Here is a 24,664-nt window from a genome sequence, read left to right as displayed (position 1 = left end):
CAGCAGCGGACTCGGCCCCGCCGCGCAGGCACTGCCTGGGGCAGCCCCACGAGGACCCCGTGGCGTCGCGGTCGCCATGGAGACGGGAGACCCCGCCTGCCGGTGAGCGGCGCTGCGCCGGGCCCGGCAACGAGGGGGGAACTGGGACTGCCGGGGAAACCGGCACCGGGGGAGGAGCTGGCACCGCCGGGCCCGGCACTGAGTGGGTGGGAGGGAACCGGTATCGCCGGGGCAGCCCGGGACTGGAGCGGATGAAGCCCCGGTGGCCGGTGGGAGGTGTGACAGAGCGGGCACCGTCGGGAGGGACCGGGAGCAGGGCCGGGGCTCCGGGGCTGCCGGCGGCTCTGCCCCTAGTCTCCCTGCTCGCCCGCAATTCTGAAATCGCCTCCGCGTTTGCGGCGCTCCCTGTGTCTCCTCGGTGACAGAAAACTCGTATTTCAGCCTTCAGATCCCTGCAGTGCAATTTCACGTTCCCTCGTTGTCCTGAATCAGAGCAGGTGGGAGCGCGTTGTTACCCGTTTCCCCAGTCGGGATCATCCTCTCGTGACTCCTGTCGCTTCCCTCTCACAGCCAGAAACCCAGGTGCAGTTTCAGAGCGCTTTAACCCATCCAGGAACTTACTCCAATGCACGATGTGCCACGGCCCTCCTGACTCTGGCTGCAACTTTGTTCCTGGGTGTCTCAAGCAGCACCTGAACGTGTGCCCAGAGTGCTTTTATTAAAAATTGGATCTCAGAAATGCAATCTACTGTTGTCTTGTCACAAGTTTGGAGAGCTTCAACTTCCTTCCTGAGGAATTGGATCCCAATCCAGGAGAACAGAATCTACCCATTCTTTGCTGGGCCAAGGCAGATGCACTCGATATCTTGTCTATGTGTTTATAAGCAGCGGGCTTTTTTTCAGAGAAGTGAAATGATTAAGAAGTACGAGCAGAGAAGGGATGGAATATTATGAATCACCCAAATTTTTCTGTCAGCTGATCCTTTAAGGAAGAGGTAGAAAGCAAAGCAACACTCAGTAATCTACCCAGTTGGCAGTGTCAAATCTGTGCTAGGAACCTCTCTGGTCAGAGGACAAAATGCCTGCTTTGAGGAGAATAAACGATCTGACAGAACCCTGTTTCCCAGCTGTAGAGATGCTACAGCCAATAAATGCTCCTTAAATCTTATCTTTTCCTGTCACATATAGATTTAGTCCCATATGGGACATACAGCTAAAAGGTAGCACTACGTCTTTATTCCTACTGTCTGTTCTCCTGAATTCTCACCACTGCACCTCCAGAGAGTTGGAGAGGAAAGTGTTTCTATACAGTCAGGGGGAAACCTAAATTCTGCCTTTAAGCCCAAAGCCAAGTTACTTCAGCTTGTCAAGGTTTCCTTTTATTTTTGCTTTCTTTTTCTTTTTTTTTTCTTCTTCTTTTTGCTTTTCCCAAATGAGCAACTTATGTTCTAACACTTGTAGTGGTATGCAGGATTTGTAAGGCCACAAATATTTTCTCTTGCCCAAGAGCCATTTTTAGGGTAAAAACAAAGGTATTTTTTATTTATATCCCTGCTGCTGTGGAGATTCAGAGTCTCTCTTTGCCAATCATTTGCATCACAGAGCTGAAGGAGATGTGACTTTCTCAGCTTTGAGTTTTCTCACTGGAATTCACCGGTATCTTCTTAAGTGTCTAAAAGGAATGCTGCAAAAAAATCTGCTTTTGAAGCTGTTTTAGTTTATCAGGCAGCAGGATGGGAGAACTGTGCATCCAGGACTCTCACAGAACAGAGGCAGTTGCAATCCTCAAAGGAATAGGAGGCCAGACCCTTTATACAGCTGTTTTAGAAATTATTTCTTGATATGTTTTTCTTTCCCTTTAGATAAGCAGGGAAAGAATGTCAGCCTAAACTCTGGAGGAAGCTGAATCCTTCACATACCTCTTTTTTTTTAATGAATAGAGTTTGATGAAGGAGTTGAGCCAAGTGCAGTGATTAAGGTCGATGCCAATGGCTGCATCAGGACGGTCTGTGGGCACTGCATTACTGCTAAACTCCAGGGAGAGCAGCTCACTGTTTATAGTGTTTCTTAATGGACAGCAGTTTCCTTCTCACATCGCAGTCCACATAAGATCAGAGCGTACTGGCTTGGCACATGCATGTGCTGAGTGAGTCTATGGTTCTGAGAGGAGATATATAGGAGGGCAAAACAGCAGGCTGTAGAGAAATATCCCAGCTGTGAGCTTTCTCAATGCACATTAATATCTTGAGTTAATTTTCTCCGGAACAGAAGTTGCTGATGAGAAAGAAGAAAAGCTATTGCATTCTCCCTTGTTTCCAAATAAGTCCCATTTTCCTATGAGAGCTGCAAGTGTTATTTCTTCTTTTAGGAACTGTTGTAATCATCTGTCACAGCTATCGCACAATAAAGCCTTTTTCACCAAATTTGTAGCATTAAGACTCCACATGTAATAGATTATTCTTATTTTGGACTCAAAATATGGATCATAGATTTCTTAAAAAGTGGTAAAACATTTAAATGAATAAAACATTTAAAAATACTTTATTAGCGTGCGCTGAATGGGAAGTCAGGTATTGTCTGACTTTTACCATGTAAAAGTACTTTATTTGTACATCTGCGCTTCTGTCATTGATTCCAAGGTTGAAAAGAAAGGAAAAGCAATGTTTTTAGTTTATTGTACTATATTAGATTATTAGCAATTTATTTGTTCATTACATTACCAGATTCCTATCTCAAGCTGTAGCAATTTTTTTAAAATTAAGAGAAAGGATAAATAGTACAAGAAGGATAGTAAACATATTCAGAATCACTCCTTTGCTACTATCTTTTCTACCATGATTTAAACAAGCTTCTTGAAACAATTTAGGGTGCCTCTACCATTATCTTGTCTAACAGGCTGTTCCATATCTTCATCCATCCAGAAGTTAGAAACCTTATCGTAATTGCCTGGCTTAGGGGAAATTACATTCCTTTGACCCTTGTCCAGTATTATCCTTTAACTGAAAGAGCTCTGTCTCTCCCTGGTATCTGCTTTACATATGTATTTACAAAGAGTAATCACAGTCCTATATTCCTTTAACCTCTTGTAAAACAGAATTTCTATCCCCATGATCGCCCCACTGGTCATCTTCTGTACTTGTGCATTATTTTTAACACAAACCACTAGAAAGGTGCACCACGTCTTACTTGAGGTTTACTGATGCGTTATGCAGTGGCACTAATACTTCTTTATATCTGCTGAAAATACTGGTCCTGCCATGTTCTGTCACTTTGCATTATTCATGGTTCATAGCACTGGAATTGTCCCACCCTCATAGCAGAAGTTCTTGTGAAAATCTTTAATGCAAGACTGCGCACTTGGTAGTCTTGCATTATGAGTTATTGTTCAGTTCAGTGGAGAAAAAAAGTCTAAGCTGAAAAGAGCAATATTGCATTCTCATTGACTATTCACGTAGCTGTCATGAAAAAGACTGCCGCTCGCACACTAGTCTTTCTAGTTGTAGTCTTATGCACAAGGAAAGAAAGCTGTGTCGTGTTATAGAGGGCTGTACATTTAGATATATGTTGCATTAAACAACTTACTGCAAGAGACAGGGATATCAAGAAACAAGTATATGGAAATATATTAAAAATATCAGAGAATTTCTCCACTGTTATGCAGGTTTTTTTCTCATGCATTTTTCTAAATGGACCAATTTCACTTGGATTAATAGTGATTTTTCATCTTTCTGTAGGCATGCCTTCACAATAGTCCATCTGTAAGTGAGGCAAAGGGATGGTTAAGCACACATCAAAGTAGTTGTACATTTGAAATGAAACTTAAAATAAAAGAACATAGAATGTTAAAGATAGTTTACTTAGTCCAGATATGGGTTCTCCTTTGACTTTCAACATCTTAAGGTGGTAACAGTTCCTGCTGAGAGGATTGGGATGATAGAAATGCTAAGGCTACACACTAATAACAAGGAATGATTAGAGCATGAAGGTTCATCATCTGAGATTTTATAAGACATGTGGGTTTTTTTTTTTCTTTTAAAGCGGCACCTTAATCTCATTGTTTCCCAAAGAACAAAGTCCGTCATGAAACACTGCTCCCACTTTAACTGAATGGTGAGATCACCTCACCCTTTTGTGCCTTCCATATCTATTCCCTTTTCAGCCTATCTACCCAGATCTGCTGTAGGAGGGACCAGGACCTACTTTATGTTGTGAAAGCTAAACATTCCCACTGCCCCTGAAAGCAGCCATTAACAGAGCATGGTTCCTCTTATAAACAGTGTATGAAAGGCTATAAACAAAGCTAGGGAAGTATATGAAAAGCTGCAAATAAGGCTATTTCAGGTCTATTTTTAGTTTAAACTGTTGTAATTTACGTTAGTAACACCACACCATCCTTCTCATTGGTATCTTTTGTCTTTGTCCCTCTTAGCAAGAACACAGAGACTAAAGAAATGGAAAAATTCAGTCATCTGGAAGCTCTGCTGTTCACTGCTGTGCTGGAGAATTGTGTCGATGAGCTGTCAATTCTTGGATACATCATGCCGGTTTCACATAAGGGCAAACCAGACCTCAGCCATGTATGTGCCTCTATCTTTGCTTAAAAAAAATCTTGTGCTTTTTTCTCGCCCTCCCCTTGTCTTGGTTTTGTGTCTCCTACCAGCATCTTTTAAGAATCAACTTAAGACTTTTTTCTGCTGAGTGCTCCATGACACTTCGGTGAAGAAGCACAATAAAAGTGCTTGGACAACCAATTTTAATACTTACACTGCAGGACCACTGAGAAGCTTTTGTCCAGACTTTATGCAAAGGACCCTACTGACCCAAGATCAGGTTCTGGGGCTTGTAATTTTAAAATCTTGGTGGCTAGATGACAAGCAAAGGATTAGGGAAAAGGACACAAATCATATTTAGGTTCCTATGCAGACAGACAGCTATTTTAAAAACACAAACAAATAGGATATTTGAAAGTACTCAATCCCCGCTTAATTCTGTTCCTTTTAAATACACGCTAAAGTTTCTTTAGTCCCCATAGACAATGAATTAAGAAAGATTCTGCTTCAAAATGTATTAGTTACTACACATTCTCAAAGACCATTATTAATTAGCTGATTTCTAATAGGCATCATAACTAAGAGGGTTTGGCAGAGATACGAAGAACAAAGGCCTGATGCTCAGGCAGAGATTTGTTACTGTGGAGGAAGGCGGTGTGTTATTTCTGGTAGCTGCTAGACATAGGAAACAGAACAGGACTGTCCTGAGGGGTAAATGGTTCTAAGAGCTGTTGTCATATATTTTAAGTGACATAGCAGGCTGTTTCAAGTTTAAGCAGGTTTGAAACTCTTTTTTTAATAAGTACTCAAAAAAGAGGAAAAAGTGTGCAACGAGGGTGAAAATAACAACTGGGATCTGAGTTTTCAGATCTAATGCTGTTCACTCTGATGTACCACCAAGAGGAAGGTAAATCAATACGCCTACTATAAATCAGCTAATTACTAATGGTCTACTTGTTTCCTTTCCATACCGCCTTCTTTTCAAAAAGATCCACTGCAAAGCAGCTGGAGCTGCATTTCAGGGCGTGAAGGATGCGTAGACTGTGCAATAGAGGGCACTCCTCCCCTTCAGAGAGTCCTGTGAGGCAGCCTCGCCCTCCCAGAGCTGGGTGGGAAACCTTATGTGCCAGCAGCAAAAGCACAGAGGAAGAGCATATCTGTAGGACAGTAGGAGTCGTTCTTCAGACACACAGGCTCTGCTGATAGACCTACTAAAGGTACACTTACTTAAATTATAGAGAAAACACTTCTCTTCAATCATAGATACTCATTTTTACCAAGTCATTTCTTTAAACCGTTTTCTCACAGACTACAAACCCTACTTGTGTTTTTAAAGATACCAAAACAAATCGAGAAGGAAACGATTTAGAAACAAGAAAAGGGCATAAGGAAGCTACTTGTTAACTTCGGTGCTCTGTAATTTGCTACTCCTCCCTGTTTCTCAGTTTACATTTGGCTATTATCATTGTACTTGTAGAAGACCTGTGTTTGCAAAGCGCCCTTAAGCCCTGTCAGTCAAATCAATGACATTTTCAAAGTTGATGACATTATTGAGAGGATTAATCACAGTGTTGGCCAGCACCTCATTGATTTTCCAGGTTGGGGACTCTTGTATGCTGCTTCATGTGGCACATCCTCCAGACGAAGGCAGCCTTTCTATTTGCTGAATTTTGGGCAAAAGCCTAGCAAAAGATAAACAGACTACACAGATGTTAATACTTGCAGTTTACAAACTCCTTGCTCTTCCATAGTTACTTGGCAATTATGAGTGTCTAAGTCCCTACTATTTACAGACAAACCAGTTAAAGCCTTTTTGACCTTTTGCAGACATTAAAAAAGTCAGAACATTGATAAAATCTACATGATATTAAAATAATTTGTTTGTCAAAATTAGTTCTTTCTGAAGTACAGTGATCACCAGCAAAATAGTTAAACCTTTTTTTCCTAATTAACTATGTAATTTTCATTGGTCTCTGTATACTTTGCATGTGATTCATTTAATGTAAATTTAACTTCAAAAATTAAGCATGCAGTCACCTAGACTCCATCTGTAGTCAGTGGTGAGTCAGGCACTGCCAGAACCTGATTCATCCCATCCAGATATGGCCAAGATACTCATAATGAAGCAGACCCTTCCAGTGCCCTGTGCACTGTCCCCACGGAGCACGGCACCATCGCAGACCACTAACGGAGCCTCGTTTGACAAGCAACTTATTGGAAATTCTGCTGGCATACCCAGTTGTTGCCCGACCACTGGTTTTCACTCTGCCCTCTGTGCTGTGTTGGCACAAACGTGTGGTTGTGGAGGGATCCAGACTGAGAACTGGTGCTGCTAAAAATAGACTTTTTTCTTCCTTTTTGCTGGAAAATGTTCACTGAGTTCTCTAACCCATTTCCCCCAGCAGCCAGGGTGGGGAGCAGGCAGCTATGGACTAGGATGGGGCTGGCAGGACTGCGTTAGCGGGCTTCAGCAGTACTGCTATTAAGTGTTCAGCCACAGAGATGGCGGTAGGCAGGCAAGAAAATTTTATCTTTTAATGTCCCAGTATATAGAGCAGGGAAATTCCTAGAAGCAAGGCCTCAGCTCATTTTATAGTGTGCTTTTGCTTTTCTGGGCTTCTCTTTTTTAATAAAATTCTACATGGCCACAAGATACATTTCCACATAGAAGATTGCTGCTAAGATTTTGAATTTGTTTTCTGAATTCATGTTATACTTGCTGTGCTGTCACCTTCTCAAAAAACAGCTAAGCAGATCACTGATGCCTGTCACTTATTTGCATACATCTCAGCTCTTGTTATAACAATAATATTGTAGGGAAAGGTCATGGTGTCAGGCAGTGGGAAATGTTTAAGATGGAGAGGAGGTGAAGGGGAAGTAGGCTAACAGTCTTCCAGTACATAAAAGCTGCTGCAAAGGAAAGAATGATTTGTTCTCTGTGCCTGTGGAGACTAGAACAAGAAACCAGGGGCTCAACTGCAGCTGAGGAGATAAAAAAACTTTCATATGGTAAAGATTGTTAGGACCTTTGATCCCATAAATTTTAATAAGCCTGCATTGTGTGCTCAAAGCTAACCAAGATAAATGTTTCTGCTCTTTGTAGAATGTTAACATACACTATCAAGAGCTCTTAGTATAGCTTCATGCTAGCTTATTATTAATTTTTCTTCCTTTCATATAATGTTGCATTGGGTTTATTTCTACTGTGCAGTGTGCAAGCAGGTCTCTGTTACTCCCTTTTAGACTGGCAGCCACGAAATTAAAGAAATCAGAGAGACCCAGAAGGAGCTGGGCATTAACAAGCAAGAGCTTATGTCAGCAAGGCAAGGGAGTGGGGAAACAGTTACCTCCACATCTCTGAAAAGCATCGCACACAAGCAACAGTGGGGAAGAACTGAAGATCTGAAAAGTGTCCATCATCTTTCCAGCAGGGCCTTGAAACACAGTGCTCAGTCCATAGAGAATCTTAGAAAAATCCAGGCTGACTGGTGAGTGAAGCACAAACATGATGGCTTCTCCATCTGTCTCTTGAAAGCAAACTCACAAACTTCCCACTGTCCCACTGCTGCTGTACTTCATGGTCCAGGAGTAGCTCCAAGGAGAGCAGTGGGGTCTTGCTTCATAGGACATTTAGTTCTGGCCTTTGCTTGCCTCTGGGTGCCAAGTAATAACAATCAGTTTATTTTGAATGTTGTTGCAAAATATTACCCAGTTGATGATGGTTGCTTGGGTGGAATCCATGCCAGTGCTGATGTTCTGGTGTCTGGAGTCAGGTTGCCCTAGCAGATAAGTACAGGCAAGGCAGGATCCAAGCATTGTCTTGCAAACTCAGTTTATTCTGCAGGGCACACAGAGCCTCTATGGCAGCTACAGCCATTCTCCTTTATAGAACAGATAATGTATATAAAGACCAGAGAGTTTCTTTCTTTTTTCAAAAAATACATTCTATTTCTCTATCTAATCGGGTGACTCGATTTGCAGAAATACCAGTAGCCTTTGTTTTAAAAGAGCGATTGGAGAGCTTAGCATTCAGCATGCATTTTTCTGCATCCTGGCTTCTGTCCTTTAATGTTATTTCAACAAAGGGTTTAAAGGCGATCCTAACACAAATGAGGCAAATATAGCTAAGATGTAAATACCATATGCCCCATGACATTCAATAAACTGGGCTAGCCCATGTATTTGTTAAAATCAGCTTAGGGCTGTACTAGGATATTTTGGCACCCAGATGTCCCTTCACACACACACTTGTCTGCATCCCCAGGTCTCATTTTCCAAGATCCACCTAGCAGTCATCACTATTGCAGGTCAGCAGCCTTTTTTCCTGATGGCAGCACCACCTGGCACAGTATGGATATTTTTGTGCCTCCATCCTGTCTTCTAGAGTAGCATTCAGGGCAGCTGAATAGGTAACTTTCAAATTATAAACTTCAACTAATTCCTAATACAGAGTTCTCTAGAAGTACAAGAAGCAGATACAATGGGAGAAGCATTCCTGGGTTTGAGAGGACATAGAAACAGAAAAGGGATCTTGTATTTCCTTATCTTTTTAGCTGTAAACAATAGTGGATAAAGGTAGCAGATGCTGTAACAGCACCTATAAACCTGTTGTGATCCTTTTCTTCCTGGCAGGCAGTATGCAAGTGATGTAATTACAGCCACTATGAAAAAGCTGCAGGAATCGGGAACATTTAATATCCTAACAGAAGCTAATGAGCGAGAGAAGGCAAAAAAGAACAAGTGTCATGATGCTCTCGTCAGGTCAGTGTTGTGTTCAGTACTTTCCTGTTTAAATGTTCAAAGCCAAAGCCCATTCCCACTCAGTACTTGCTAAAAAGGGGGAAAAAAAGCCCAAACCCAAATACAGAAATGATTCTATTTTTTTTTCCACATGAACTATTCTGTCTGTTTTACAAGCTGCACTTCTTTCCTCTTCAGAAAGAAATAATTGATGGTTCCAATACTGATCTGAGCTAGGAATTGCCTGAGCTTTGACCATAGTGGACACCAGCATCTGCATCAATGCAAATACTGCCCCATATCAATTAAAACATAATGGGATGTAGGAGCTCCCTGATCTCTAATTCCTTGTCCCTAGTGAAAGCCAGCGCAGCAGAGAATCTGTTCAAACCAAGGCAAGCAGCATATGGTCTTTAGGTTACGTGATGCTCAGGAGAATCTGCTCTGACCCATATGCTAATATGCTCCCTTTTCCCAGTAGCAGCAGGCGAGCACAGATGGTGACAGACAGTTGTCTTATTTAAGGCTAAGCCACCAGCCACAGCACTATAGATCCTTTTCTGTCCCAAATCGGATAGGGTACAGATTTGTTATAATCTCAGCTCAAACTGATGTGTCCCAAACGGGATAGGGTACGGATTTGTTATAATTTCAGCTCAAACTGGTAATTTCTTAGTTCAAACTTTTGTGCACTAGAGGTGTGGAAATTTTTTTAGCATGGGAAGCTCTGGTTTAATCCCCATCCTGTCAGAGCAAACAGCAGTCATCAAAGGAGTATTTAGCCATTTTAAAGCTATTTTGTTTTGTGGGTTCAGGCTCATCATTTAGGGTAGACAGCAAAGCTGCTGTGAGCGCCTGAGTCCAGCTCACTGGAACAGCCCTGATGGTGGCTCCGTGGTCTGACTCCAGTGCACGTCTCCAGCTTCTAGTAAGCTGTGAGATTTCCAGCACAAAACCCAACTCTTCTACTGTCTAGAGCCAAGGGATTTATTGTTAATCCATGGAAAGGAGATAAAGCAAAAATGAAAGCAGCAATTACTTGTGGAATAACTATCCAATACTGGAACATGGAAAAGAGCAGACAAATAACAATGGGAAAGGACACAATCCTTTTCATTCTATTCTATCAACCATATCTAACCATGTTGTTGTCTGTTCTAAAATACATTGTTTTCATGAAATGAACTTGATCTGTCTTTCAATATAATATATATTTGTCTGGCTTTGTGTCAATATACCAGTCTGTGGTGAGACTGGAACTTCTCACCAAAAGCTTTTGTTTATCACATCCACCTAAGAACTCTGAAAACCAAACGCATGCTTGATTGTATGGTTGGGATTGTGTATGAAGTCTCAGGTATCAACTCTAGTATCTACTGGCTTTAAATCAAATCATGAGCATAAAAGCCTAGAAGAGCACTCCAAGTGAAATAAGATAACAACACCTAGAATGTTACTACACCTGTTTTGTTTTAAACAGGTAAACAACTCCGTAGCTTTTGGCCTTCACTCATGCCCCCATGAATCTCAGAATCAGAGGCTGTTGTTTTTGAAAGATTTTAAGTCTGATATGAAAAAAACATATTCCATATAATGAAACTTACACAGTCTGGCACTCTCTGCTGACTAGGCATCATTCTGCACAGAAACAGGGAGAGTTTTGTCTGAAATGCAGAAACTGTCCCACAATGATAGGCTTCTTTCCTCTGCTACAGGAACTGCATCATCCTCAAGCTGATTCCAGGGTTTCAAACGAGAGCATCCTCTTGTTATGAGCTCATTCTCCCTTTCATTCCCATCTCCCTTGCACAGTCCCTGCACCTTTTCTTTCGAGATTTACTTACCAAGTCACTGGCTTTGCTTAGGAGCCTCTGTTCCTGACTTGCAGGTGTGCTGCCTCCCTGAGGCTCAGAGATTGATGCCTTTTTTGCTACTCACCCACGGGAAGGGGCTTGCCTCGTGCTCTTCTGAAGAAGCAAGCCAAGCTTTTGTGTGCACTTCTTTTAGTTCAGCAGTTAGAAACTTGTTGAGTGAGCAGGATAAGCAGGCCAGTGCTCGGTTAGGTGCTGCCATGACTCAGGAGACAGGAAGCTCCCCTTTTTGGTAAACAGCTCTGGTCTTTTTTTATGTATTCAGGTGATTGTATTTTCCCATTTTTCTTCAGGGAGGAGGAAGGAAAGAAAGAGATAAACACACTCAAGAAACAGCTGCAAGATTTCAAGAAAGAAACTGAGATAGAACTTCAGGTGAGATCACGTAACACTGGGCATCATGCCAGGGGGAAAGCCCGTTGGCAAGCTCTCCTCTGCTGCCCAGGAACTAGCACTCAGATGAGAGGATTTGTGGCATATATGATGACCCATCATTTAGAAATATAGAAGCAGAATAATTGCTATAAAGATTTTTATTCTGAATATGCCTGCTAAGGGCTTTAAGAGCAATGACCAATGATTTTCAAATGGGAGCTCAAAGTGCTTCTAATGGTGAGATACCACGATCAAATAAGAATACACCAAAAACACTGCTAGGAGTGGCAAAGCACAGACATCTGCAATCAGTAAGAAAGAGGATACCTGAGATAGCAGTATCAACGTTTCTGCATACTTTCTCATGCAGACGTGATGACTAGAACAGAAGAAAGCATGACAATGAGGGAGTAAGAAAGAAATAAAGCTGGCATAGGGGCATGCCATTTTTCTGCCTACAGTTTTGTCTGGGGAAAATATCATGATTTTAATCTTTTTTTTTCCTAGGCTTCCAGATGTTAGAAAATCCCACACGTGGAAGTCCTACACAAGGGCAGATCAATGTTATTGCACATACGCTGTCAACTTGATCTTTCTGGAAAGCGTCAGCCCTTGTGTTTGCAGCACGCAAATGGTGTGTGCATGCACAGTAAATCTGGGGCATTTTGGTCTTGTCAGATTTGCTACACAAGTGCAGATCAATTGAATGACAAACCCCTGGTCCCTTTGATGCTCACCAGACAGCTCAGACTTTATGCTTGTGTGCTTTAGAGCAAAAGCACATGCAGTTCTATACAGAAACATGGAAACACAGCCTAGCACTCCTGAGGCAGGAGAGAGCGTGTGATAAAAGACAAGCAAAGGCAGGCAAGGTCAGAACTATTCAAGGACTGAAAGGAGGAGCAAGAATCTGACACTTGGTTCAGTGCTGAGCAAGAGAACAGCAAGGGTGTCTGAGGAAAGAATTGGTATCACGGAATTTTTTCATTGGGAAAGGGTAGTCAGTAATCAAGCCAGGATATAGTTGGTTACAGAGAAATTTTAAGCCACTGGCACAGTGGTAGGGTATAGTTTATAGAAGATGAGGTTTTGTTTTGGCAGCCTGCATGCATGTGTAGTAAAAAGTTTAATTGTAAATACAGCACAGTTGTAAGAACATGAAGGATCTTTTGGCACTGGTAGCATATGCAGCTGTCTCTTAACTGATGAAATACCAGAGGCCCAAGGGAGACATTAGAACAGCGGAGAAGAAAGCAAGAATGTATAAGATGGGAAAATTGATTTAGGTCATTACTCATCTCCTAGTGGAGATTCTGGAAATGCATAATGTACACCGGGAAGTGTAGCAAAGTAAAAAGACCACTTGAAAAAAAATTGTAGACACAATGGAGAGGAGAAAGAAGAGAAATTATAGAAGGAAATGGAAAGTTAGCAAGTTAGGAGACAAACCAAGAAAGAACAGTTATGGGAACTGAAAAAGAAATTAAGGATGAACCATTTTTTTCCTTACAGATGTGAATATAACATCTAAAGGATGTAGAGGTCACAGCCAGGACTGAAAAGGGGAGCTGTATGTTTCAATAGATGTTTACTTACTGCCACTGGCAATGGTATGGGAGCCTACTTCCAAGCCCTGTGGGACAATTCAAAGGTCCCTTGACATCTGTGTGGCAGTTAAATGGATTAAGCTGGATAATTTGTCAGGCTCAAGGACAAATGTTGTCCATTTGCACCTGTGCACTGTCCCTTCTCAGTCAGATTCTCATGGCTCCTGGAAAGCTCCTGCTTTCCCACTCCCCAGGCTAGTGACTATGATGAGGTAGTTCTCCTTCTGTGTAGTACTCCTCAAACCTCACAGTGTCTGTACACACAGTGTACGTATCTGCTTCTGGTTTAACGCGTTTCCAAGGGCTGGTGTACAGGAGGCTGTGCTCATCCCATCTCTCACTAGCAGCAACATCCTGGCACTGTGTAGTCAGGCTTCTCCTCTGTGTCCTGCCCTGCAGCTCTCCTGCCTTTTGCAGTCATAGAAGGTGTGCAGTTCCCATACTCAGAGGATGCTTTTCTCAGTGTTCTTTCTTCACCTTCTGCTAACTTGGTTCTTGCTTTTTGCCTCATCAAGAAGGATCTGCACTAATCTGGGATTTTGTTTTTAAGTTTCCAGCTTAAAAGTCCTTTTCTGGGCTTCCTTATAGTTTCAGCTTTGATAACAAATCAAAGACAAGACTACTTTCAAGTACTGCTTTCCTCCTGTGCCAAAAATAATGGTGTCTCACTATGTCTCCCAAGGGAGAATAATTTCTATTCTTTTCATATGGGATTTTCCCATAGGCAGTTTTACAGACACTCACATGAATTGTCACCTCGCCAACTAATTAAAACCAAAAATACAGCTTGCTGATTTTGGAGTACTTTGAACAATAATAATAGACAGACCTATAGACAAAAGCCTACATGGTTGTCTCTAGTCTGGGGGATGAGAAAACAAAAGCAAGCAAATCTAATCATGGAACCAGAAAAACACGGTCTTCGCTTCACACATGTTGCTTGTATGTTTCATTTTCAGCCTTGCAAGCTCTTAATGAGATGCTAATTAATGCGGCATTAGCCTGCTTAGCTAATTCTTCTTTCTAATGGCACACAAATCAAACGCTAAATGTTCTTATTTGTTTTGTTTTCTTTCCCCTTGGGAAGCACCGATGTCTCTAAAAGAGCCATAATGAACAGTTTGGTTTTGTTCTCACCCCTCTGTGCAGGAGCATCACTAATGGCTCCGCTTTGGCTCCAGGAGTTCTGTTTGCTGCTGCAGCATTCACTTCCCAGCTTGGATAAAAATACACACTTTCCAGGACAAGTGATGGCAGCCTGCAGATTTTGAAACATGTTGTTTGAAACAATATCATATAGGATTATACAGTTTAACATAAAAATTTAGGACATGTAAACTTCAGAATTCCTGCACAGCTTTTCACACAAAGATTTTTTGTGTCCAGTAGGTTTTGTGGTACGCTTATGCCATACGTGTGTGCAAGTCATGGTATAATTTTATAACAAGCAGTAATATGGCAGGTTGCATGCCAGACAGAAAACCAAGACGTTGCACCACGGTAGCAGTGAAAACAGGTCCGTAACTTTTATTCTATGTGGGCTCTCATAATACACTCAGCTCTCAGTGAGCCACTTGTTAGTGCTTTAATCAGCACAACTAGAATCTGTCATGTTTCTTCCCCAATCCTCTCCCAGGAGGACAAATGCATCAATGATGTGCTCTGGGGGGATGTTTTAAACACACATACACGCCCATTGGTGCATATTTCTACTGGAGAAATGCACCAGATGACTATAGTGGAAGGTGCCAGGTTTGTGATGGTCCTGAGCTCCTGGGCAACTGCATTCCACTGCCCGCAGAGCCTTGAGGCAACTCAGCAGAACCCGGAGCTGGTGCAGCACATCCAAACCTGGCTCCAGAGGGACAGGACTTTCCACAAGAGTGCTGCTGCCAACACGTCTGCTCCCTCTGCCAGCAAACTGCCCCTCACACAGCTCGCTCCCGCCGTTGCTGTGGTTGGAGATGTGCTAGTGGAGGGCTGCAGAAGCTGTCACACCAAGGCTGGGTGACCTTTCAGGCCTGCTGTCCTTTTGGCTCAGGCATTTCTTGGGGGCGTGCAGCACAGAGATGATCTGGCAGCGGGGACAGAGATGCGGGCTATGGCCTTATTGAAGTGTCTGTAGGGCTGCACGTTGTGTTTTCAGGGGAAGCAAGTTCCGGCTGCAGCAGGTGTGCAGATCTAAGCATATCTTCAGGCTTTCCACCCTGAGAGAGCGCAGCTGCTCGTGGAAAGATTTGAGGTCATACGCACTCGGTGTGGAAGCGAAGAGGCAGGCAACGGGCACCCACACCCCTGCCAAATGGTGGGTGAGCTGCCGGCGGCAGGGGTTATCCAGCTGCTGGAGGAATTCCTCAGACTGTTTGCTCCCGTTTGCTATTTTTGTAACCAGCTGTATTTTAAGTGACTGTAAATACTGATTGCTGGGAAGAGCTGAGAGATCTGGCACTTGCAAGAGAGATCAGTCGAAGTAAATGATAACACAGGAGTGTGCAGAACCTCTCTTAAGTGCAGTTGCTTTTGCAGCCAAACTGCATCTGTGGGGCAGACTCCTATGGCACCAGATAACAGCAGTAGAGAGGCCTCTGAGGTGATGTCTGCGAGCTGAGAGATCGGAGAAAAACAGCTTGTTTACCTGCTTGCGAAGCAGACTGGCTCTTGACAACTATTTCCTGTGGTTTGATCTTGGTCTCTGCCAGTCTTGTGATACTTTTGGATATGAGGCATGATTTTGTATCTTTAGTTTAGCAGATTCAAGGCTGAAGTCATCCCAAATAAGCAGCCCAGAATTAACTGTGAAATGGCTGGGACCTTTGCTATGATAAACCAGAATGAACAAACACTATATTAACTCATTTTCCCAGTGCCTGCCGCTGAAGTTCAGGGAACAGTATACTCTATAAATGGTGCCAACAGGTTGTGGGCATTGACTGCTGCATTTACTACCTGCAGCCTCATGGCGAGGGTGCCCAGTTCTGCAGTTCTAGGTCCAGTAGCTGCCCACATGCTTTCAGCCCACTTTCCCTCTCCAAGTAAATACATTGTTGTAAATGACCTGTGGGGGTTTGCATTTCACTTCCTGTCTGCTTTGGATTGTGCAACTAAGCCCCCAGACTCCTCATCTCCAATGAAGATGTTTTACACCACCACAGCCCAAATGCAAACCACCAACATGCCATGCAGCAAAGAAAGCAAACAGAGCAGACGGGCCCTCACCCCAGCTGAGGCTTGGAGCGCTGGAATCAAAAGCACTTTTCACTTTAATTTGCTAAAATATGAAAGGAAAAAGAAAATAATCTGGTGAAGCATTCATGCTCTGCCCAAGCTCTCTAATACCCCAGTACTTTGTGACCTGGGTTGAACCCCTTTTCTGTCCTGTTTGCAGATCCTAGCAGATAGTAGTAACACCCCAACACCAGCAGTGCTTGGCTTTGCTCAGCCTCTGTGCCGTGAAAAAATTGGTGTTTTTCATTAGCATCTCTCCAGTCTCTCTGCCAGCACCTCAGTTTAGACGTGATTCCTCCACGATACAGGAAAACAACCTGAAAAACAGTGGTACGGTCACCACCCATGTTCAATAAAGGTCATTACTAGAAACCTTAATAGGGCATAAATAGGTCACGTCTGAAGCTGTCTGCAGTCATGTGTTGATAGAGCCATAAAATAAAATCTAGTGTTGGAAACATTCAAAATAATTGGAATGCATGACTTTTAAATCCACAAGCCAGCATCAGCCAAGGCCTGTCCTGTGTCCAAGTTGTCCTGCGTCTTACAAATATACTTTACTCTTCCTAACTATGTCCCACAAGGGGTGCAGACGGAAGGATTTTCCTTTTAACCGTTCCAAACTCTTCTTATAAGAAAACCTTTTCCAAATGAGTCATGCTGCATTGGCTTTTAAACACAGCTCTATTGAGCTGGCTTCTTCCTGTGGCATTTTTCCATGTTTACACAGCTAAGGAATGCAAGAGTGCTTCAGAGACAAGATATGCGGGCTTCAAAACCTTTAAATGCCAGCACTTTGGTGTTTCATCTTCAGCTGCAAGGTTTGGCTGATGAATATCAAAAATATCAAAAATAGCATGGCAGGAAAGCAAAGAGAAAGGCTGTAATGGAGCAATCGGGCGCCAAACCAGAGCCATTGCGACTGATCTTGCATAATCGCACAGGAGACTTTGATAACCATTTCAATTCTTAATACAAAAGTCTAGAGTTTTTCATTTTGCAGGAGGTTCTTCCAAGTTCCCATCCCAGATTAATGGACTTTTTAACTGTTACTCAAAGGAATTAATTAAAAAGGAATAAACATAACAACAAACCCAAATGTATTTTCCTTCCAGAGCATGCTCCAAAAGCCAGACAAATGGGGCATATTGGCTCAGGATTCTTGCCCAAGGGGAGCTCCTGGGACAGAATTCCTGCAGGAAAGCTCAGCTCCACTGCAAAACAAGGCATGGGCAGGTGCTGGGAGCTCACAGCCATCTTTTCCTTGGCACTGCTTCCTTACCCTGGGTGTATGTTTTTACAATAAAGTGGGCACCATCTACCTGGTAAGAGTTCAAGAAAGAACTGTTTAAACATATCAGTGAGACAATACTAGATTTTCACCTGTTCCTAAAGTTGTGTTTATACAGTTGCTGCCTAAGTAGAAAAAAAATGAATCCAAGGAACAGAATAAACTTTAATAAATTTGGGTTATGTGAGGCTGAGCCATTATCTTTCTCTTACAGATGCACACACACTCACTGAGATGGCCTAATCCATGAGGTCAGTAAAGCCTAACTTTAAGCAGTTGAAATTATTTGGCTTCTTTCATGCTCATAAAAAGCATGAGTGAATCCATTCCTGGACCAGAGACCAAAAGGCCTGTCTTCTTGTCCCATTCCATTCATCACTCCACCCTCTCCAGAGGTAATCACTCCTCACTGATGGGTTTATTGCCTCCTGTATGGGTTACAAATCAAACTTTCCTTTGAAGCAGAGGCTGAGATGGAGCAACATTCAGGGAAAGTGTGAAGCCTATAGCCTTGTGCCTTCTGACTGTTAGGGAGTGGAGAGATTAAAGGACAGTGAACTGACCTCAGTCTCCAAGCTCACTTTTGTGCTTCTTCTGTCTCCTCCACTAGAACCGGGATGATATGATTGCTTATCTCAAAGACAAGCTTCAAGCAATGAAGGCCAAAACAGACATGGAGAGACGCTACATGAAGAAAAGCACAGATCTCCAGGTCCACCAAACTCAGAAGAAGTGCAGGAATGCAGAGAATATCTTGGACAAGGAAATTCAGGTTAAGTCCTTCCCCATGGGCCCTACTGGAAGGCATGTCAGCTAGTAAGGAAAGAGCCCTCCCTTGCTCCTCAAATGCCCTTTCTGTTCTCCATCACAGCAACCAACGCAACTGTTTGAACAGGCAACTCATCCAGGTTCTAAACCTTTCTCTCTCCAATTAGTTCTCTGTGCATCCTGCAAGCAGCAACAGCACAAATAGCATGGCTGCAGGAGACAATAGCTGGAGGCAGGGACTGTTTAAACTAATATTGTCAGAGAAACATGCCCGTAACTGTGTCCGAAGGGTGTAGTTAGAAGGCTGTTTAGCAATGTAAGCAGCCCGAGCTCCCAGCATTGCCCACAGCACGTTACGCTGATGGAGCTCTTTGCGTGGCTACGAGGTGAACCAGACTAGAAAATTGCTCTGGGTTTGGAAGCATTTATTTTTTGACTGATAAAGGTCTGATCTAGTTGTCCCTTTCTCATGGATGGCCCAGGGACAAGGACTGCCTCAGTTAATTTTGTCACCGGGAAAAATGTGTGTGGACTACCCAGAGCTCTTGCACGCTTGCTCACTAGCTCAGCTTCTGGCAGCACGTGTGCGTGCGTGTATGCACTAACGCTGTCCGTCATGTTTTCTGTCTGCACCGATCACAGAAACTAAGGAGCGAAACTGAGGAGGAGAATCGAGTCCACACGGAGACTGAAAATTTCCTCAGAAACCGCTATAAGGTTTGTGCGACTTTCTGCTAATGCTTAAAATAGCAACTGATAAGCATAATATCATCAATTGGTGCCTAAAGAAAACCAGTTATTGTTCTCTCAGATTTACAGGTTCATGATTGCCGCTCTTTGAATGAGTACTTACTGGAGTTTTAGATAACACAGCTCTGGCAGACTTGGTATTTGCTATGCTTGGATACATTTCCTTAAAAATAGGCTTCACGTAATGATTGGAGTTGCTTATTCAGGTGTTAGGAGTTTTTCCTCCCTCGGCTGTATTCAGCTAATCGGGATTTTGTTTCGACTTTCCTTGGCAGTAGCTGGGGCTCCCAGCAACTCAGCAAAGAGCGCTGCCGCACAACGCGAGGGCAACACCTTCACAGCCCCAAGTGTTGTAGAGAGGGGGCACTGAGAAGGAAATTACACAAACTGCCAGCCCAGTTTTGCCTTCTTCTGTGGAAGAATCAGGGTTGGATAATTGGTACCTCACAATTATTGCACTCAGTTTCAGCAACAAACCACCATGAATGTCCTTGTGCTGTTGATCCAGAGCTTTCCTATTAACAGCAGTGCCCAGTACAGTGAGTAACACTGGAAGGCATTTCATGCGCCATATGACTGGAAGAAAACCTGTACCACTGCAGAGTACCTGACATCACTGCCTGCAGGGAATTTAAAAGAGGATAATGATTTTTAAAAATGTAATCCGTGGGCAAAAAAGTGCTGTATCTCCAGAGCAATTAAATGGTGTCCTCCATGTTGCAGCCTATTTGACCTCTACCAGAAGGCAAAGTGCAAGCCTCACTGTACTCGGGCAGCAGCTGGTGGCTCTATAGGGGCCCACGGAGAAGAAGTTGTCCATTCCCTCCATCTCCCTTGTGTGTCCAGCTGTGACGCCGTAATGAGATTGATGCTTTTCCGCAAATGATTTTTCCACAGAAGCAATCGTGGTTGTTGCTATGGAGACGTTATTGGTGAATGGGAGGAAGTCAGACGGGTAACTGTTTCAGAAACACCTGCCCTCCTATTCACGGGTGAGACAAAGCCAAGATCACAACCTGAAATAGCATGAAGTGCTGTCCCCTGTGACCTTACTCTTGGTGCATCGAGTTTAATCCAGAAAGGGGGCAGGGAGTCAGGCAGAGCATAAAAGTTTTCTCACTATCAAGTTCCATTTAACTCCCCTCTTCATCTGTATACACACAGAAAATGGTTTCTGGTTGCATTCACCCCACAAGGATTGCCCACAAAACTAACCTCAGTGCTTTTCCATTCTTCATGCCTCTCTGAAAGCACAACCCAATCTCTCTTTACCTCTAGTCCAGTGCTGCGGCTCCGTGGTGAACCCCAGCAAGGAGCCTGGCAGCTACCAGTTATTTATCACTGATCCTGGGGGTCTGATCCTTTCAAGGCTTAGGTGAGAAGGAAACTTTGACCATGCAAAATGTACAGGGCTCCTACCACCATCCTGAAAGTGGGCCAGATAACAGCAGCAAACCTCACCCCTGTACGCTCTTTGTACTCTATCCCCATGCAGATTGTGGAAGAGAAGCTTGAATCCTGGGTTGACAAGTATGAAAATGACATGGATGCTAAAGAGAAGGAACTGGATGCCCTAAAAGCATCAAAGGCAAACAACTTGGAAGTAATGCAGAGAATCGCCAAGGAGGTAAGGCAGCAGCATCATGTCAGTGCTCAGCCATGCAAAACTGCCTCCTAGCTTTTTCCTACTCTTATTAAGGAAGCAGGACCATGGGAAAAAAACCAGTAATCCTGAGGTGCAGGGGGTGATTATAAGCACTGCTCCTGGGAAAGCAGGGACCAAGTAGTCATCTTCTATTTGCCACCTGTGACATTGAGGAGAGATGATGGTATTTCCCCTATGGCTATTTTCAAATAGCAGAGCTGTCGAAAGCCTTTGCAAAGGGCAAAGACACTGTTCCATCCCATCAATATGCCTCACCTTAGTTTGTTTCTTTAGTCGGAACAAATCTGCTCCTTCTAGCAGTACTCAGGTATGCCAGGCTGAGACTGGGAGAGGCAGCTCCAGCCCTCCCTGCAGGTGTGCATTCACAGCTGCACAGTGCTCTTATATAAGGGAATTGATTCCAGTTAAATCCTTTCCTGCTCCACACTGGTTTCTTGATTAACTGCTGAGCTCTGAGTACAGTTACGCAGGCACCACAGGGCAGAGAGAAGCATCTAGAAAAAAGAGGTGTTTTACAGCCAGAAAGAATTAACTTATAATAATCCTTTACTGTTACTGGCTCTGAGATGATGGGAATGTGTTAGATATTTCCCTGCTTGTGGGCTCATTCTTCACTCTGTACACCCTCATCTCATGTCCTAAGTGTGTTTGGAGATCATCTGCTGCCTGGCCTGGCGGAGATGGGTCCTTCCCACCACCGTCTGTTGCCTGAGACGCCATCAGACAGCCACGTTACAGCACAGGCACCGAGAGGGTTCACTTTGGCAGCAGCGCTCAGTGCATTGGGAGTTATAGTGATAATGAGCAACATTTGCCATCTGGGTTCAGGAGAGATCAAGTAAAGGAGGTGAGGGAGGAAAGTCCATGCTTACATTACCCTGGAGCTGCCGGGGAGCTCCTTGGTGCATCTGCACCGTGACCCACGGGTCAAAACAGCCCCAGGAGAGGAACCTGCTCTGGGAAGAGCAGGTTGTGGGGATGAGACCATAGGCAGCCAGAGGAGAAGACTCCTTGCCCCAGGGTCCAGGTGAGCCCTGCCCTGCCTTGGCAGGGGCAGCCCTGTAGTGTAGGGGAGGTGTTTTTCATACAGCTGCTACCACCCCTGTGCTGTCTTGCAGTACCTGACATTTGAGGAAACCATCATCAGGGACCGGGCGGAAAAGGAGGCTAAAAGAAGAAAACTGGAGCAGGATGCCCTGGAGCTGAAGAGCATCCTGAAGGTAAAGGGGAGGAAGGCTGAGGCAGAGCTGCTCCATCAGCAGTTGGGCTTTAATAATTTGCACCACAGGCTTTGTTCAGGCAGAAAATGACCCAAGAAAGTTGGCGTGTGTGGGGCAGCACAAGCAAAGGAGAGATAAAGCCTGTCCCTTTCCCCTGGGGCAGACACAAAGGCAGCACCCAGCTGCAGGTTTGAGAAGGGCGTGAAAGGGGAGAAGCCAGACACCTGGAGCAATCTGGGGCTGTATTCATTGCACCAGCCCCACTGCATGGGCACCATGGGGAGGGTCACAGGGCAGTTCCCCTGCTTGTCCCCTTGCCACTAGCAACCGATGCTCTTGGCCCAGACGTGGACACCTTCAGCATAACCAGCACAGGCCCAGCTGCTGCTGTGTGGGCCAGGGGTTCCCTCTGGCAGCTGGGGAGGGGGTGCAGGAGAGAGGCTCTGGGCATTGAGCTGTACCAGGCACCCCAGCAAGGGATGTCCCCTAAAGACCTTTTTCTCTCTCTTCCAGCTGCAGGCCTGGTGGAAAGGCACAATGGTCCGCAGAAACCTTGGCCCCTACAAGGCCCTCAAGAAAATGCAGGAGAAACAGCTATTACAGCAGAATGAAAAAGGGAAAAAGGAAAAATCTAGAGCAAAGAAAAAGACACGATAGTTAAAAGAACCCTGGTGACAGACATGCTCCAGTGCTGCTGCTGGGCAGAGCATCACGGTCTGCCTCTCTGACAGGACAAAATAAACCACGTATCAGAGCTCAGACTGTTCTGGGGAGCACAGTGGAGGGAAAGATGCAGTAACTTTTAAGATCTTGAAGCTGCCCTTGTACAGCAGAGATGCTGTTTCTCCAGTAGAAGGGGGAAATGCTTCAAAGCAGTGAGAAAGGCTGCATCTCCAAAGTGCTTTATGGAAACACCAGAGCTAGCTGGAGGTCATCCTGCTAACAACCCATAACTCACCTGCACGGGACGCTCTGCACAAGAGCCTCCTCTGCAGGCCCCAAGGCGCTGCCCGTGGCAGGAGTGTGGGCGTTCACTGCGGCTCTGAGTGAGGCATGGAGGCCAAGCCACCCACATCCAGGCTCAGGCAGCTCTCCCTGCCATCAGTGCCGGCACCAGGTCGGTAGCAGGACAACTGCTGAGTTTGCAGTGTGAACACAAAGGCACTCAAAGCACTTAGGTTTCCATTCCCACAGTCCCGCAAAATGTCAGCACAGACTGGATCGCTCCAAATACCTTCTAGCCAAGGGAAGAAACAACGGAAAAAGACAGCCGGCTGTGCTGCCTCCAGGAGCTAATCTGTCACAGCTGTACCCACCACCCTGGCCACCAGCCCTGCACTGCAAGATGAGGCGGTAGGCAGGGAGCGAAGCTGCTGGGGAGCAGTGTGCTGCCTTTTTAGCCAACAGGGAGCCCTCTCCCCTGACACGACTTTTGGTCACATGCAGGTTTGCACATAAAGCAAAATGAGCCCTGCAGCCAAGCTGGCAGGTTTCTGACACTCCAGTGGGGGAGAGCTCAAATGATAGTGTCTGCTGTGCTCTTTGTGACTCTATCCAAATGTCCTCGTGTCCAAGCTGAACTGTAAAAGGCAAAGGCTGTAAAGCTCAAGGGAGATTGACTGAAACGGTGGGCAGAGAGCCTTTGGCTCAGAACATGGAAAAGGAGAGGGGCTGGTGCCCAGCCGTCAGGCAAAGTCAGTTGTCCGGGGAGCCCTTAAATTCCAGACACTCCAGACAAACTTGTGTTGGAAGTATTGACATAACCACCAGTGCTGTTGCTTACTTTTAACCAGAGTGCATTCCCGTCCCAGCACTGGTACCAGAGCCATGAACAGTCACTCCCTTTTCCATGGTCCCTGCGTGGTGGTAAGAGTAGGGCTCACTCCAGTCTAATGCTGGCAGGAGCCGAGCCTGGACCGTGCTTACACCCCACATCTATACCTGCACCATGGCTCCTTGCTGCAGGAGGCACCGCAGAGCCACCGCGGCTGCTCCTCATTTTAACTCCTTTTTCATGTGCTGCTGACTTGGTACATTGCATTCAGTACCAGTATTTTCCATGTGTGGGGAGTGCTAACAGGTGACATGTTTGGATGGAAGGAATGAAGGTTGATCATAAACTCTGTAAAAGGTTTTGAGCTAAGGAAAAAGTGAGATTGAACGCAGCAGATCCCCACTGTCCCCACCAGACTCTGAGCACCCATCAGTAACACAACCAAACAACTAAAGTGTGAGGCACGGCACTGCTGGGCTGCAGAGAACAATATATAAAGTATTCCTGGGAAGTTCTCCGCATCCAAGGACTCTGCCAAGACTGGGCTCCCAGTCAAGCCCAGGTTCCTGATGCCAGTGGAACTGCACTTGTTTTTATGGTACCTCAAGCCCCTGGAACTGCAGTGAACAGCCAGCAGGGAATTAACACGCTGCACTGCGTCAGGGAATAATTAAAAACTTCCATTTCAGTAACTGGAATCTCAAAGAGAAAAACCACAATCCCCAAACCATGGATTGCAGGGCACAGCAAAGGCTGCTTCCAGAACCAGGATGTTCTGTGTCTGCATGGGGGACAGGGGCTCCTTGTTTCAAAAATGAAATAACATT

General features: G+C 44.6%; 1 protein-coding gene across 3 annotated transcripts; it reads left to right on the top strand.

The window, feature by feature from the left end:
• On the top strand, window positions 1–22,851 carry IQCG (IQ motif containing G). 3 transcript variants are annotated; one of them, XM_054074748.1, is made up of 10 exons: window positions 1–102; window positions 4,430–4,577; window positions 7,794–8,038; window positions 9,183–9,311; window positions 11,455–11,536; window positions 18,270–18,431; window positions 19,070–19,144; window positions 20,673–20,804; window positions 21,962–22,063; window positions 22,577–22,851. In XM_054074748.1, exons 1-10 carry the CDS (start codon window positions 77–79, stop codon window positions 22,718–22,720), a joined length of 1,245 nt encoding a protein of 414 aa, XP_053930723.1. In that variant the 5' UTR covers window positions 1–76; the 3' UTR covers window positions 22,721–22,851. The 3 variants fall into 3 exon arrangements, with proteins under 3 accessions (XP_053930723.1, XP_053930724.1, XP_053930726.1); XM_054074749.1 differs by lacking the exon at window positions 1–102 and adding an exon at window positions 266–497; XM_054074751.1 differs by lacking the exons at window positions 1–102; window positions 4,430–4,577 and adding an exon at window positions 5,367–5,767.
• The last annotated feature ends 1,813 nt before the right edge of the window (window positions 22,852–24,664 follow it).

This window comes from Cuculus canorus, chromosome 9 (assembly GCF_017976375.1).
Source record: "Cuculus canorus isolate bCucCan1 chromosome 9, bCucCan1.pri, whole genome shotgun sequence".
NCBI lineage: Eukaryota > Metazoa > Chordata > Aves > Cuculiformes > Cuculidae > Cuculus > Cuculus canorus.
This window is presented reverse-complemented; position numbering and strand designations above follow the sequence as displayed.